Here is a 17388-nt window from a genome sequence, read left to right as displayed (position 1 = left end):
GCTCCCCTCCTCGCTCCCCCCACCCCAGGTCCTGCAGCTCTCGGCTACAGCGCAGAGTTTTTATTCCATGTCAGTGTTTTCCTGCCCCCTCCCCTCCCGCTCCCATGCCAAAAAGGATCATTGTTAGTTTCCTACTTCCTCCACCCTCCTCCTCCTCCTCCTCCCTCCCCCCTCCCGCGCCCCAGACCTGTTTATTTATGCAGACGTCAGCGGGGAGACCCCGCCCCCTCCTGCATCTCATTAAGTGCCTGGTGTGTTTCTCGCTCCCTGTCAATAATCCCGGATCCCAGACTTCTCCGTTCCTCCGGATTTCGATCCCCCTTTTTCTATCTGTCAATCAGCGCCGCCTTTGAACTGAAAAGCTCTCAGTCCAACTTCAACTCACTCAAACCCGAGCGGCACAGGCTTCCCAATATCCGCGGCGGCTGCCCCCCCGTTACAGCTGACTTCTTGGGTTGGTTTGTTGCATTATTATTTTTTTTCCTTCCCCCCCCCCTCCCCTTCGCCCCCTCCCCCCCGTCTCTATTTTTTTATTATTATTATTACTAATTTTTCCGCGAGTGCGTGCGCGGGTGCGCGCAGTGCACGCCGAGCAGCTCCCTGGAAGAAAGAAAGAGAAAATCCCGAAGAAGGAAAGGAAGAAGCCTAAAGTCACTGGTGCAAAGAAGCAAAGAAGAGACATTTCCCTCCCCTCCTCCTCCCTCTTTTCCCCTCCCCAGGAGGAAAGAGAAGGGGAAGAAAAAAAAGAGAAACTTTCACCTTGGACTCTTCTTTTTTTGGTGCAAACTTTCCCCCCCCTCCCTCTTCTTTTTTCCTTCCCCCCCCTCCCCATTCCCCTCCTTTTTTTTTTTTTTTCTTCTTTTTTTTTTTCCCTTCCCCTTTTTGCAAAATTGCTGCTGGTGGGTGAGGCAGGAGGAAAATGCCGCAGCTGAACGGCGGTGGAGGGGACGACCTGGGCGCCAACGACGAACTGATCTCTTTCAAAGACGAAGGGGAGCAGGAGGAGAAGATCTCCGAGAACTCCTCGGCGGAGAGGGATTTAGCTGATGTCAAGTCGTCTCTCGTCAATGAATCAGAAACGAATCAAAACAGCTCCTCAGACTCGGAGGTACGGGGGAAGCCCCCCGCGGGGCCGGTTCGGGGCGGCGGGCGGGCGGGGGTCGCGCTGCCTCGCCGGGGCCGCGGCCGGGGGCGCCGGGTCCCGCTCCCGCCGGCGCCCAACTTTCCTCCGCGGCACCAACTTGTAACGATGCCTTCTGTTTTGTTCTGTTTGTTTCTCCTTCTCCCCGCACCTTTCCCGTCTTCTTCGCCTTTTATTCCTCCTCCCTTCTCCTTCTTTTCTCCCCCCCCCCCCCCCCCAACTTAAAAACCCCCAAACAACCCACCCTCCTCCCCGACTGCCCCACGCTGACCCCCGGCTCGCACCCAGGCCGAGCGGCGGCCCCCGCCTCGGTCCGAAACTTTCAGAGATAAATCCCGGGAAAGTTTAGAGGAAGGTGAGTACGGCGGGCCCGGCCGCCGCCGCCCGCAGCCCCGCACCGCCCGCAGCCCCTCCGCCGGGCGCCCGGCTCCTCTTTTGGGGACACTTGGCTAAACAAAGTTTTCCTTCCCCCCCCATTCCTCCCCATCCTCTTTCCCTTCTTTTCCCCCTGTTGCCCCCTTCCCTTCCCTGCTCCCGCTCGTGTCTCCCCGCCATGTTAGCTGCGAAGAGGCAAGATGGAGGGTTGTTTAAGGGCCCACCATACCCGGGTTATCCCTTTATAATGATCCCCGACCTCAGCAGCCCGTATCTGCCCAATGGATCGCTCTCTCCGACGGCGAGAACGGTAAGTGCCTTTTTTTTCCTTCTCTCCTTTCCCGCATCCCCCCCCCACCCCCCCCCGCTCCTGCCGCGCTCCCCGTTGCCCCTCTCGCCGCCCCCTTTTCCTTCTCCCCCATCCCCTCCGCGCCGCAAACCAAACTTTCCAAACTTCGCTTTTTGGGGTTTGTTTACACTTCGCCATATGTTTTTTACGTTCTTTTTATCCCTTTTTTCCTTTTTTTTTTTTTTTTTCCCCTCCTTTTTTCCTTTTTTTCCTTTTCTTTTGTTTACTTTCAGTTTTGTGGGCAGATTTTTTGGAGCCCTCTAACCTCCCCTGCGGGGGTTTGGGAGAAAAAAAGCCCAAACAAAATCCAACCACCACCTAATCCAGCCTCAGAACAAAACTGGAAATCATAACAAAACCACCCAGCAACCCAAGGAGTTACTTTTTTTTTTTTTTTGGGGGGGGGGAGAGGTGGTCTGGTGTTTTTTTTTTCTTCTCCTTCCCTTTTCCCCCCCCCATCTCTCGCTGGGGAGGGGGGGGTTGTATTTTCTCCCGGCCCAGCTTGGGATCCGCTCCCTCCAAACTCTTCGTTTGCCATGGAGATTCGTTGCCTCCTGCCCTCCTCCGTGGCGGCTGGGCCGGCTCCCCCTCCCCTTTCCTCCCCCTTAACCCTCTCCTGCCCTCGCCCGCCCCGGCCTGCGGCGAAGGCCATTTCCTTGTGCCCCTCCCGGCCGTGGGCGCCGCGAGTTATGTCCGGCCTCAGCGCTGCCGGCCCTGCGGCGACTCCGCGCCCTTCGTCCCTCCGCGCCTGCCGGGAGCGCGGCACCGTGCCCGGTACCGGCCGGGGCCCCTCCTCACCTGGGCTGTGCCGCGGGCAGCGGCCCCGGCGCGGCTCTGCCTTCGGGAGCGCTATGCGGAGTGGGGGGGGAGGAAGAGCCGGAGAGGTCAGGGCAGAGCGGAGGGCTGAGTCCGGAAACAGAAATCGCCTCGGTTAGCTCTAACAACAGCGGCAGCAACAACCGAAAATAATCAAACAACTCGAGCAAAATTCCTCCTGGAAGTGTGCTGGCAGGAAAACAATTTGCTGAAAGCGGCCGGGCTTTTGTTGTTGTGGGTTTTGTTGGTTTTTTTTCGCTGTTTTGATTTTGTTTTTTCCCGTTCTTTAACTCAGGGCTCGGCGTGGTGTGTGCTCGTCCGCACGCCTGTGCCTGGGGGTAGAGCAAGTTTTAACCCAGATCCCAGGGAAACTTTGGGGTCCGCTGGCTGGGTTTGTAGTCCCGGCTGCTTTTCCGCTTGTAGCGTCACCCTCGGTGCGCTCTGCTCTGACGTTAGGTTTCTCCAATGTCACCTTTTCGTTCCTTTTTAAAGAGTTTTTAATGCTTTTCAGCTAAAACCACCGGGACTACTAAACACTCCCGCTTCCTACCGATGGGTTTAGCATTGCTGTTTTGGTTCTTCTAAACCTGAAGCGTTCTCGCCATCACCATGTGTGTGTTTATACACTTTTTTTTTTTCCCCCTCCTTGTGGTAACACGAGATAGCGATTTACAATAATAGGTGCAGTGTTTGGTAGATGTTGAAGCTGTACTAATGACCGAGGGCTTGGACAACTCGGTTGTATCAGATCTACAAGTGTTTTAAAGCATTAAAATATTAAACGTCGGGTCGGTCTTGCTTTCACTTACTGGAACGTCAGTAGAGGCATGGGTTAGTGAGCGCAGGGTGGCAGGGAGGTAGCGAGGGAGGTTTTCTGACTTGGCTTGTATTTAGGGCTGTGGTAGGGATTTATTTTGGTCGCTCCTAAGGTTCTTCTTGCAAGGAGGCGATTTCTGGGACCCTGGCATGGGGGTGACTGCTGTTTGCAATTGTAATGATTGGGAGGGGAATTCAGGGGTTGAATGCATTATATTTTTCCTTTTGAATACGCTCACCCACATGTATATGGATGATGGTGATAAATTCCAAATTCTATAAGCACCAGGATCCAGATGGCGAAACAATCTTTGTTACAAATCACTTTGTTGCAAATTGTGAAGATTTGTATTCTTTTTTGTTTTTTTAATCTCCTTACCACTCCTTTTTACCTTAAATGCATTCCACTCTTCCAAGGGTAGGCTAATAGGAAGCATACCTCTGCTGCCTTGTTCTTTAAACATTTTTCTTTCTATAGGTACTTCTTTATTTTTTCCTCATTACCTTTATTATAGATCCTTTCTCCCCTTGCATGTGAGGATAGGATGCCATAGCAGTTAGCTTTCCTGGCAGTCTCCTTCCCCATGCTCCCTCCCCAGTTAAAAAAGGCCTCCATAGGAATGCTGGGTTTGTGTGAATTCAAGGTGCTGTGCAGCAGATTCCAGGTTGGATTATTGTTGGTATGGCAGGTGGCCTGCTTGTGTTATCTGATGGGTTCTGAAAGGATATTTCCACACTCAATAGGCGATTTTAATTTTCTTATTTCCACAACCAGGCTCCAGCAACCTTCTCCTATCTTCTTACCCTTATTCTTTTACATTTTGTATGCTTGTTTGTTTGCTTGCCTCTTAATTATAGCCGGGAAAAATTAAAGTTGTTTATTTAGGCCTGAGAGCAGAATATCAGAATATCATAAAGATTCAGCGGGATAGCTGTTGGCTGTCACACACTGTTCTGAGGTGGATTCTAGTTCTCTGCTGTACCAGCTTTGAATTCCAGGCGAAATAGATCTTTCTCTTGTTTTGGTTTTTTTTCCTCTCTCTTATTTTAATATAGGTTGAAAAGGTGTAAGTGATTCTACATAATTATGGATTTGATTTTTATTTATGTAGTTTATCCTGAAGCCATGTTTGTTTGGTTTTAGAGCATGCGAGGTAAAGAGGTGATGCAGATACGTAGCAAAATTGCTTTTCCTTTCCTTTTGCTGTTGTAGAATATTAAAGGTCTGTGGGTGTGGTTGGCTTTTATATTTTTGGGTTTATTTTCACCCTGGATTTTTTCTCTTTTATTAGGGGATGTAGCAGAGTTACTGTGCTTTGTAAATGTACCTGTAATTGTCTGTTCAAGAGCAAACTCGTGGGCAGCAATTTCAGGAATGTGGAGAATTATGAAGTATCATAAATTCTGCTTATGATGAATAATACATTATCTCAAGAATAATGCTTTAAATGCTGCAAACTCTTTACGAAGCTTGATAGGAACAATTTTATTTTTAAAAGTCAAAGATTTTTTTTTTTTGCATGTTAATCTTGCTTTTGATGGAATACTGTGGATTGCTTTTGAGAATAGATGTGTATTAAAAAGAAGTCTAGTCAAATACTCATGAAGTAATGCATCTGAGAGTGCCAGTGCCATACCTATGTGTGCAGAGGGGCTGGGGTAGCTGCCTGTTGGGGAGAATAAAAAGGAGAATGTTTTCCATTAGAGCTGGAAAATGAAGAAGTGGTGTGTTTAATTTTTATCCTAAATTTAGAGCTTGGTTGATGCTTTCGGTGAGCAAATAGATGCATTGTGATTTGAGAAAACCCTGCTGGCAGTTATTCTTACTTTTGCTGGTGCTGTTTTATCTTCTTTTCCCTTAAATTGTGGCTTGCTGAGTGAGACTGTAGGAGTAAGCTTGTGTCTGGTCCTGAAGTTTGGGAGTTGGAAATAGCTGTGGTGGACAGCAGCCCCCTCGCCCCGATTTTTTACGTTCAGGAGGATACTTTTTTTTCTGTAATTGACTTGAAAAATGAATGTTTTACCTCTATCTGCTGAATCAAACAACATAATCCTTCCCAATACAAAAGCTGTAAACCCTGGGGTGTGAAGGGTTAATGGTGGTCCTTTTTTTCTTTCCTCCCTCCAATTGTTTTGACAACACTTTTCAAAGTGTGACATTCCAAGCCCTTGCAATACAATGTAATATTACTGTAATTACACAGGTCATTACATTTTAAATAGAGAACAATAAAATGCTTATCACACTGAAAAAGAACAGGTGTTCTTGCCCTTCTTTGGTATTTATGCTAATTGTTTTTCATCTCCTTCAGAAATATTTATGGCTGGCGTGTTAAGGTCTTGGTCCCGATGTGACAATATTAATTCTTTACTAATCTTTATGGTTGAGGTTTAATGTCTGCAGTATGGATTATAGTATTAACGTCCACCAGCTAGTTTAATAATGTAGATACAACTTAATATGTCAGCACTTTGGTACTTTGTGATACATAGCTATTCAGTGGGGAGTGAATTATTTGATTTATATTCTTTATTTTATTTTTTTTAAATTGAATGGACATGATTTTAATAAAGTTTCTGGACTTGTGTAAAAACAAGCTATTAAATAAGAACTGATGATCCTGTGGCGTAAATCAAATGGAACCTCCATAAAGAAACTTTCCTCATGCTTAATTAGGTAGATTGCTGAATCACTCTGCTATAGCATTAGCATAGCTGGTGTACAATGGCAAACAGACTGTGTCTGTTAACTTCTTTTCTGTAAAGAAGCTGATTTATTTGTAATTCTTCTCTTTTTCTTATTTATTGATTTTTATATATAATTTTTTAACTTCCCTTGATAAGATTTCATTCTGGAGCAAACGCTGCATGGCTTAGTCAATCAGCTTCTCTTTAGGGGGCTATGAAAATCAGTTGGAGAAAAGTTTCATGTTTCTGGGCCCTTGCAAAACAATATAATGCAGTACTGTTACTTGAGTGTACAGGATAATTGCAGGACTGCACTTCATTAAACATAATATTTGCTTTGGAAATCGAACAATTTTAATAGGTGCACCAGTGGCTGATCTGTACTGAAAGAAAGAAAATACAGTAGATGCCTTTCCAGGTTTTTTGAATGCATTCATACATGGACTGATGATGTTAAGTGGGGTGGGTTTTTTTTCCTCTCCTTCCTCTTAGTTATTTTTTGTTCAAGCAAATATGTGCTGATTTGTCAGCTGAAGATGGGTGTGGGGTGGGGGGGAAGGGGTATGGTGTAGCTTTCATTGGAGCTTGTAAACCGGAATGTAGGTAGAAGTGGTTTAAATTTGTCAAGACTTTCATGACTGGGCCCCAAAATCAGATAAAAAATGTGGTGTAGAGAAAAAGGACAGCTGCAAAGTTTTTGTGTGGACGTGTGTTTCTGTACCATGACTAAAAACTCTGAGGACCTTTTCCCAGCTGTCTGGGAGTTATGTGGAAGTTGGATTATTGGCAGTTAAGCATGAGACAACCTGGATTTAGCAAATGCTCTCCTACACAGGAAGCAGATGACATTATCCTGGGGGAAGGGAGGAGATCCTTCTCCAGGCACAGCCCAGGGGGGAGACGCCTGCTCCCCCCCAGCCTCCCCGCAGCCAAAACTGAGGGCTGGCGATAGGCACATATAAAAGCACTCGGGTTGTCAGTTTGGGGCTTTTTATGGTTTTTTTTGGGTGAAATCAGACGATTTGCTCACACACTGGGGCTGTTGTGAGAAGTTTTGCTTTTTGGGGGGGTGGGTTTGAGAGGTTTTGCGGGGGAAAAGGCTTAAAGCTTTGTTCCCTGGGTACCACCTCAGTACCTGGTCCTGGCAAATATGTAAGTAAGCCTTAAAACTTTGACTTCTAATTGGGCACATTTGTGAAGGAAATGGTTAATTTTACAACCAAAGGCAAACTTGCACCTCGACAGGTCTGCTGAAAGAAATGTGCCACAGTCGTTTGCTGGCAAGCACCGCAGGATCATAAATCCACGGGGTTTATTTACAGCCTATAACACTTATGAATGTTAAGATATTTGACGCCACGCTGGCCTTATAATATCCAAGGTCCACAGACACTGGCAGTGGGTCAAATTTCTTTCACTAATTATAAGCAATGAGAGATGGAGTGTGGTGCTGGGGGTGCAAGGGGGAGAAGATATGGAAATCCTCTTCTTTCCCCACCCGAAAGCAGAGAATGTTTCTGCTCCTCCTCCGAACTGCTGGTTTGTGTTTATGCCTCTTTTTTGACATAGGCTCCAAAGTTTATAATTAACGCTTGCAGTTCCGTAAGGGGCTGTGGGTGATGCTGAAGAAGTTTACGCACAGCTCGTGTCCTTTACAGAGGTCTCAGCAATATTGTGCAGTATTTCCTAGATACAGACACAGGCAAACATTTAAAGACAGATGACACCTGGAAACGTCCTTTAATTTTCTCATGTACCACTGAGCTAAGGGGTGGGGGGGAAATTGCATCAGGTTTTATGCAGAAGGTGGATGCTTGGAAGTATGCGTATTAGGCTGTTCTGTGCGCATAAAACAGGGCCCCTTAAAAAGCAGCAGAAGCCCATGTTAAGGGGAAGCTTGGGCAGAATGAATTAAGGTGTTGAGGTTAGAGGTGGGTTTTAGGGGGAAGCCCTGTGTCGTGCTGGAAGGGGCAATCTGGGATGGGTGTGTAGGTCAGCGTGGAGGGGCGAGGGGAGCAGGGTGATGTGCTGACAGGGTATTTTGGTAGGGGGGAGGCATGGTGAGAGTGGAGAGGCTGCTGGAGAGTAATTGGAGGACAAAGGAGGGATGTTGGAGCGGGAGGAGAAATCGTAGAAATTTGGAGGGGGGAAGAAACCGCCAGTATTTGAATGCCAGTGTTTGGATGGATGGTTGGAGGGGAAGCTTGGGATCTGGGGATTGACTCTTAAGTGTCAGGAAAGTCTGGGGCCCGAGGAGAAATCCTGCTTCAGTCAGCAAAGCTTGTGATTCTCAGCTTGCTCCCCATAAAACACGCTTTGCCAGAGTGGACAGTCAGATTTGAAGTGCTGCTGTCTTGTCTGTGCTGGGGATGCGTGTGTGTTTCAACAAGATAATGCGGTTACTCGGATATGCTTAGGTATTACTTTTAGCTTTAATTTCTCCAGCAGTTGATTTTTTGGGTTCCCCGTAGGTTACTCTTATGCTTGGAGACTAATTGAAGCAAAAGGCAGGGTTATGTGTGTGGTAGAAAGCTGCTCTCCTTTGCCCATATGTTTTTCTTCTGCAAGCCATGTAAAACTTGACTTTAAAAAAGAGAAGAGAGGGGGTGTCAGTTGGGCCCTTGCACAAATAGCTGTACAGTTTTGTTGAAGGTTTTATGCATTTCCCCAATCAATGGAGCACTGTGACTTATTAGCCCCCAGGGACAGATCTGAATCCCCCAGCCCCGTGCTGCAAAGCTGGTGTGGTATTGTACCTTTTGAACAGGTTATCAACAAGGATGTTCCCCCTGTTCCCAAGGCACTTCCCACCCGTTCCAGCATCTCCCCCCCACTCCGATTCTTTCCGGCAAAATCTGTTCAGTCTCACGCCTTTGTTTTAGACTGGCTAAACCCTCGACCCTTATTCTTTGTGGGGTCACGCTCAGGCAACCGGGCAGTGCTGAATGAGTTAAGTCACTGGCTGAAGTTTGGCTTCATGGAACTGAATTTGAGGCCTGGTAGGCATTAGCAGGGCACAGCACATTTACAGAGCTTAATTAGTACGCGCTGTAATTGTTCATGGTCTGCCAGAAGGAGTAATGTTCAGGAAAAGTGGAGTCGTTCTTCTGCAGTCTTCAGTTTTAAAACGATAAATCACTTGCATATTTGTGCAGTGATTCAAATGGAGCTGAGACCTCTCCATCTCAACATGTGGTAAATTGTAAAGTCAATGAATTGCAGATGTAGGGTACAGCAGATTCTCTAAGAAAATGCAGAATGAATGGGGAAGGGTGATGCTATAAATACGTACTGAGAAGATAACTGGGTTTCTGCTTGCTGTGCCAGTTATGATGTACTAAAGATATTAGCAATTTTGTTTTAATGTATTTAGTTAAAATTTCTTTAAACTAAATATAGGGGTGCCAAGTTACTTCATTGGGTGAGGTTTTTATTAATGCTTCAGAACAATGGGTTTCATATGGAAATGCACGTGATAGCCATGTTAATACAAATTAATTCATCATGGGTAATGTTGTAGCTGTTATGAAGGAGTTTATAGTGATGGGACACTTAAAAGTGTGGCTGCAGCAGCTAATAAGAAATGTTGCAGTAGAGAATGCCTTTATATTCTAGGTGAGGGAAATACTGACAATACTCTATCTCACTGTGGCATTTTGTATCTGTCTGTAATTCCTTCCAACTTCGGAGAGACTTTTGGGGTGTGTTAATCTGCTAGCCTAGATCCTGTTCTAAAAGAGCAAAATACAAACAAATCCACACTGTACAGATTGACATCGTAAATGCCGCGTATTGTTTTATTTTGAATGCGGAGAATGTGTGTCACTCTTACTGCTGTGAAATCTTGTCTTCCTTGGGCTTGGTCCAAGATCCATTGAAGTCAGTGGAAAAAAAGCCTTCTATTAATAATGAAGGGCTTTGGATCAGGCCTCGTGTGTCTTGAACCAATGGCCAACTTCTTCAAAAGTGGATAAAGGTATCGGAAAAGCCAAACTCAACTAAATGTCATATTGATATATTGCTGCTTCTGTGGCATCCTTACTCTTGGAGGGGAAAATAAAGTATTACAAGTTATGTTTCTAATAGTGTTTTCTTAAACAAGCTCCTGCTTCTGCACTATCTGACTTACCCACAGAAACCCAGAGAATCCTGGCAGAATCAGGATCTGGTCTGAGGCTGTGTTGCATGTCAATACTGCTTTTCTAATGTGAGTAGGTGGATTTGTATGGAAGTTGTAAAAGTTAATGATTGTTCTCTGACTCATATGCTGCTGGTTTCAGCAAAGAAGAAATGATGACAGGAAAATGATAGAAATTATAGGAGACAAGTAGGCTTTGGTAAGCGGAGAATGGATTTGCCTTGTTTGAAATGCTTTTGCTGCTTGCTCAAGGAAGTGCAGGGAGGGAGAAGGTGGAAAGGCAGCTTCCTTTTGTAGTCACATGTTTTGGGTACCAAACTCCTGCAGGTATTTGGCCAGGAAGTGGGCCTGAAGTCAGAAGGGACTGTGTTGTGGTAAGGGTTCCATAACCACTTTGTTAGCCCGACTGATACAGTTAGGCCTGACTAACTGTTCTCCCCTCTTGGCAGAACAGGTTTTAATGCCCTAGGCTCCATGGGAAGTATGATTGCATACCTAATGGCTACCAGGTATGAATATGTAATTGTCTTCAACCGGTATCTATCTCACAGCTTTGTAGGGCTCTCTGGAGTGTCTGTGGTGTGAAAGATGCTGTATACAACAAAATCAGTGTTCTTTTTATTTCACTGGTGATGTTGATGTAGCTGAGACACCGAAAAAATCCAAAAGGAGCATATGGAAGTAATAGTTACAAAGTGCCAACCTGAAAATAGTGCAGAGGGACTTCCTGGGGAATATGATTCTTGGATGTTGATACAATAGAAACAAGTCATCCTATATTAAGAAAGGAAAAAATAGAGCAAGAAAAGGTGGGGGTGTACCTCTTTGGGCATATCCAAACTCCCACTGGAGTCAGTGACTCCTTAAATACTGATCTGGAAAAGTCTGAGGCTATAGGCTTTTCTGTTTTTGAGACAAACCACTAATTGATTTCTGTTTTTAACTGATGCAAATATTTAATAGAGGTTCTCTTGGAACTGTTTTAAACCCTAGCCTGAATAATTTTAACTTGGTTAAACCAGTGAACTGGTTTGGGAGCATACACAGTAAGAGGTTTGCATTGGTTTAATTAGATTTAAGAGATTTATAAAACCAGGGCCACTACTGTGACATAGGCAGGGTCTGGAAGACTGTATATAGATGCTGCATTGATCTGCACCCAAGCTGAACAGACTGCCATTGAAATTATGCTATTATAAATGTTTGCCAATATTAAAGAATCCAGGGGAAGGCATGACCTTGAATGAACATATCAGAAGAATAAGATGGCAATCAGTGTTTCTACCTTTGTTTTCTCTGGGACATTGGCAAGAAGGTTTTCTCCCTTTGAAAGGAGTTATAGATTATAGTTGCTTGTCTGGAAGTCAAGTTTTTGAGGTTTTTATTGTTATTAACCAAATTGTCTCCATTTACTTCTATCCTTGTTATGTTTCCCTATGGGCTTTTTCTTAATTCTTAAAGTACACTGTAAAATGGAGTTTAAAACATGTCTGTGTCAGTTAAAAAACACCAAACAAACAAAAAGTGCTTTACAGGAGCCAGTCACAAACATAACTACTGTATGGGTCACAAAACTGCTGTGTAAAGAATATCCACAGAGCTTATTTTATCTGGATAGCAGCTAAATATCTTCACAATCCCCAGGGTTATTAAAGGCCAAATGCCTGGTATACGTAGTTAGTTTATTTTCCATTGGAATCTGCTGCTCAACTACAGTACTTGGCGAGTACGTTGTCTTTAATTTCATAAATATGAAATTAAATTTCATCAATATGGAATTAAAAAGTCAAACCTAGAACCTGGGTGTAGCTGGATGACTGTAAATGAGAATTGGTGTGTCGCTGTGCTGCTGCTGTGCCCAGGTATGGGACTGGTTCTGTGAGCGCATCTGTGTACATGCATGTGATGTGTATTATTCGTGAATGTATACTCGGTTATCAGGTGTCTATTCAATTTTAATTGACAATATGAGATTCCTGTGGTTACTCTGTGCACAGATTGCCTTGGGGCTCTACAGGGTTTGTGGGAAGAAAAGCCTTGACAAGTTTCCATTAAGCCCTGAATCAGGCAATTGGAAAAGAGGAGAATGAAAGGAGCTGAAAAGAGGGAAAACTTGTTAGTGTTGCATTCTGCGTTTGCAACGAGAAACCTCTTTTAGACAAGAGTGGTTCTCAGGCCAAGAATTTCAAACTCGCGGAGAAACCTGTCCAGAACACAAAAGTTGTTTGAACGGGGTGCAGAATTGTCACAGTAATTAGAGCAATCTCCGTTTACTGAGTGGCAGCTTTTATAAAGGACAGGGGATAAAGGGTTCAAATTCATCTTTCTCTCTCCGATTCACTTCTGCTGTACTGCTTCTGTGTATGTATGTGTATGTGAAGGAGTGTGTGTGTGGCCACATTTTCTGCTACTCATCGTTTGATTGCCCTTGTTTTAAAAGGACTGAAGTTTCTTCTTCCTGCAGAGAATGACATTTTTCAGGCATTTTGCTTTTAGTTATTTTTTACTGGTGCTGTAATTTCATATACAGAAATAAGAGGATGCTTTGGGGAATGTGCTTGTGCTTGGTTGGAGGGGAACCCCAAATATTTTTCGCTCAGTTTCTCAATCCTGCATCTTTGACTCTTAGGAGCAGTCCGTTCTTTTAATAGGATTACTTGTGGAAGCAGGAAAAGTGAATGAATAAGGCGTGGACCCTTAAAGTTTATCCTCTTGCCACTGCAAGGTCTGTCCAGAGTTACTGAATCAGCTGGAGTTTTGCCATTGGTCTTATTAGGAGAAGGATCAGGCCTGTGGATTACATGGGACTGAGCCTTGTGAACAAGCCAAATAAAACTGTAAAAATCAAAGTTGTTGCTGTGTGTGATGCAGGAGTGTCTGGAGGCCTTGTTCTGGGCTCCTTTTGGTCAGATGTTACACAGAGAAAAATGGGAGTGAATGAGTGAGCAGTGTGGGTGTTCTTGCCCAAGGAAGAAAACGTGACTGCTAAATTTCCTGTATGCCTTCACTTTGAAAGAAAAGGAAATATTAAGCTCCTTGATTTTCTTCAGTAATTATCCCGGGTGCAAAGTTAGTTAATTTTGATGTCCGTTTACTGAGCTGTTGAAGCTTTGTGATTGCCTTCTATTTGTTCTCCCTGAAATAATGTAGAATCTCTGCTTTGTAAAGGCTTGGAGGTAGCGACCTTGGCTAATTTATTTAACCATTTAGTTAGTGTTATGTTTCTCGCCCTCATTCACCACTACATCTGAATGCAGAGAGAGAGAGAGAGGAGCCCTTTAGGCTGATGTCTTGTGTTTCTCTGTATCATGTTGTCTTCAAGACCTATGGCATGGCTGGTTAGGCATTATGTTGGGATCCTGTGAGTGATGTATGTCTAATTCATCCTTTTTTGGAGATCTGGGATCAGCCAGCATGTGCACCAGGTTCCTGAGATATGGGCAAAGAAAAAAGGAATGTCTTGCTGCTGATGACAGAAACGTTAAAGCTAATACAAACTCAAGTTCTAGCTCAGGTCTTGTGTGGCTTTTGTATGCAGGTATTTTCTCCACCTCCACCCCCTTCAGTTATTTTCCATTCATGATGATGATGGTGAAGAATTTGGGTAGACTTTTTTATATTTCAGCAAAAAGCAGATGGATTTTTTTTTCAGAGGGTTGGCCTCTAGCATGGCAAAGCTGTGGAAAACTTGCTTGTCTTGGAGCTTGCATTGCAAAAATGCCTGTTGATGTTTAGCAAAGCACACTTCTGAGTACAGCTCCTCAGAGCACTCATTGCCCTGGTTCACTTGCCTTGCCTATGAGCGTGGTGTATTTTCTGAACACGTAGAAGTCATCTTAGAATCATAGAATAGTTGGGGTTGGAAAGGACCTTAAGATCATCCAGTTCCAACCTCCCTGCCATGGGCAGGGACACCCCACACCTTGAAGGCACAAGGAGGAGTTGGAAGACAGCGATTTTTCCTGACAGTAATGCTAAATGGCTGATGCAGTGTTGGAGCACAGAGTTGGGTCTGTGTGTTGGACAATGTCACGGTCAGGTTGAACAATGTCTCCATTTTTAGATGCTGCTATTTTGTCTCGACCACTGATGGTTTGCAGACCAGTAGTGATGCCTGCCGTCCTGAAAGAGTACCCAGTGTGGTACTAATTGTACCAGGTTCATGAGAATGTACTTGTTGCAAATTATGGACCTCTCTTGAACATGGCTTTTTCAGTCCTATCCCTTGTGCATTATTTTCTCAGCTGGTAATTAATTTCTCAGTTTGGTAATTTGTCAGTAACCGGCATCTCTTCAGTAATGAGTGCTCTGTAGTAATTCTCCATCACTAAGGAGTAATTGCTGGTCATATAAAGTCGCTGATCCCTTTCATTTGCCAGCTGGATAACCTTTCTTGTTACACTGTTACGACCAAGTTATCCATCACAACAAAGCCTAGCTACATATACAGTCCATGTCCTGGCCGTGGTTTGATACATGGAGAAAGGACTGGAGGAAGCCAGTTTTAAGTCATGGTTGCAAGCAGAAGCTCATGACTGGAGAAGACAGCTTTTATTTGATTTTACCTGTGTAAATCTAGCTCAGCCTGAAAAAGCAGGTATTGAATTTAGTTGAAGTGGTGACTCAGAGCAGCCAGTGTCCTCTTCTCACTGTGTGGCATTTCCTCAGGCTTGCTGTTCTGCCTGGCCCTGTCTTGCTTTTTTACCTCCCATTGGGGGTTGTTTCCTAATGCAGTGGTAAGTGGTTTGGAGGTGCTTTCCTTCCCGGAAGCTGGTGGTGCAAATACAGCCCCATCCTGTACATACAGCACGCTTTCTTCCATGTCAGCCCTCTGGAGACTGATCCTCAGCCCAGCTGGGTCCATGCATTTGGGCTTGTAGGATTGTGGCCTAAATTTGTGGCCCCAAGGGTGTCAAATACAAAGTTCATTTTGGGAACAAAGTAGTTGAATTGGAAAGGAGGGTAAAGAGAATAGTGGAAAGATGATGCCAATCAGAAGCAGAAGTTTTTCATTTACACTCCCTGCTATTGCTCTGGTTTGGGGATCTAAGTAGAAAACAGGCAGTTTTTTGAAGTCTCGTGAGTTGCCTGTCAGCATCTGCCCACACCTAAATACCTTTCACGTTTGTTTTTGTTTTTCTTGCTCCTTGAACATGTTAGCTAGTGCCACAAGGAGTGAGCTGAATTCTTCCTCTTCTTTTCTTTTCCCTTTTTCCCCCACCTGCTGTTAGACTTGTTTGTTAAATTCCAGTTACGGGGCTTGTTAAACACCTGTACAAACCCACGGCCATTGTTAAAGGAATAATTTGAGGACAATGGGGTTAACACAGGTGTACATAAGTGCAGAATTTTGATTGCAAAGTCTCTTTATTACTCTGTGTGCATAGGAATGAAAGAATTTGGCTTAATTTTCAGATCCCAGGTACAATTTGTAGGACAAGCATTTGGAAGAAGGGTAAGTGGGGAAGGGAAGAAATGTCTGAACGTGTTCAGACATGGCACTGAACACATATGAAATGGAAAGTTAAAAGGAAATAAACACTACACTCCTTTCCTCCCTACCTCACCCTCATACCACTTTCATGGAGTCACTTTTCAAGGTATAGCTGCACGAAGGTGGTTGGTAGTGATCTTGCACACTGATTGCCTTCGGAGTGATCACAGCTAAACCTGAATGTTTGCATGGTACTGGGACACTGCTGGTTTGTGGTGCCAGCAGTTACCAGCCCCAGTTACATCCTGATATGATCAGTAAGTTGCATTAGATGTACATTCACGTGGGTATGCTTTGTTTGGTAGGAGCAAAATCAAGGGAGTTGGGGTGTTTAACTCTCAAGATTTCTTTTCTCTGAAGCTGAACATGTGTATATCTCCAATGGTGACCTACTATCTCATGCCACCAGAGTTAACCCTCTTAAGATGGTAAGAACATCAATAAAAGCCAAGAGGGTGAAGTCCTAGAGTCTGTAGGACATCTGCTTCTGGTATTCTGTTACGTTGATAGAGATTTATGGTTTTGTATAACTTGATGAACATCTAGCAATGGATCATCTTTCTTTGGGGTAGTTCCAGTAAAGGCTAAAAGAGGTTCCTGCAGAATGAAAGCTAAGATCCATGTCCCTGCTGTCACAAGTGGTTTAAATTGAGATTGGTTTCTCATGTAGTTTCATCTTACTTCACTTTCTTAACTACTGATGGGAGTTCCTCCAGGCAAGGATCAGACTTTCTCTATTATCTTTTAAGTACTCCATGCATCTGGGGTACAACAAACTAATAAGTAGGAATAATTATTAGTGGTTAGATAAACATCCAGGTCAGTTTATCCTCATGGTAATTCGCCTGTTAGAACTCATCTTGACTGCTACAAATAGGTTTGGTATTTGGCATTTCAGTTTATGTAGGAGGGGAGAAAACGGCCATTGCCTGTGAAATGGTTCAGAAGTTACTTGCTGCTCTTTCTTAATGAGTAATAACTCAGCCAAGTGGCATGATGGGAGTCTCGGGTATGGAGCTGATTGGGAGGGAAATTTGTAGTTCCCTGTTTTGGTTATACACCAACATCATTGTGCATGCCCATGTGCCCAGAGGAGGACTAGTTATATTCCAAACAATGTCATGCAACCTGGCTTATCCTGGTTATATTATAGCTAACAGCTTATACAGTTACAGTTTTACAATATATAATAGTCTTATATTTTTAAAGAGTTAAATCAGAGTTCTTTGTTAAAAGTTAATTTGAAGTTACTAAAATAAATATATCTCACTCTTTCGAGGATGTCTGGAAGATGGCTAAAAATAGTCTTTCAATGAGTTGTCATGGTTTGGTCCACTGGAGATAGGTATTTTTCTCTTTGGTAGGTAGTGTGACCTTATCCTCCCAAGGAGTGTAGTTACACTAAGATAATGAATAGTGATTTGTCCTAAACTTTAAGTAGATTAACCTCTGAATTGCAAACTGTTGAGGTGATCGTATTTCTGGCAGGTGATGTAAGTTAATGGTTACAGTGGTTCTTTGCAGTTGTGTGAGTTTTGTTGCAATAAATAGAACTTTTTAATGGGTGAAAG

General features: G+C 44.1%; 1 protein-coding gene across 4 annotated transcripts in view; it reads left to right on the top strand.

Moving 5' to 3' along the window:
- Positions 1 to 649: 649 nt before the first annotated feature.
- Positions 650 to 17388, top strand: part of TCF7L2 (transcription factor 7 like 2) — a gene marked incomplete at its 5' end in the record, with an annotated part of 176219 nt that continues 159480 nt past the window's right edge. For all 4 annotated transcript variants that reach the window (XM_080622068.1, XM_080622066.1, XM_080622067.1 and 1 more), the window contains 3 exons: positions 650 to 1108; positions 1430 to 1496; positions 1702 to 1826. In XM_080622068.1, coding sequence (XP_080478194.1) covers positions 920 to 1108; positions 1430 to 1496; positions 1702 to 1826 — 381 coding nt within the window. The remainder of the gene's footprint in view (positions 1109 to 1429; positions 1497 to 1701; positions 1827 to 17388) is intronic.

Source organism: Psittacula echo (assembly GCF_963264785.1).
Source record: "Psittacula echo genome assembly, chromosome: 6".
Taxonomy (NCBI): domain Eukaryota; kingdom Metazoa; phylum Chordata; class Aves; order Psittaciformes; family Psittacidae; genus Psittacula; species Psittacula echo.
This window is presented reverse-complemented; position numbering and strand designations above follow the sequence as displayed.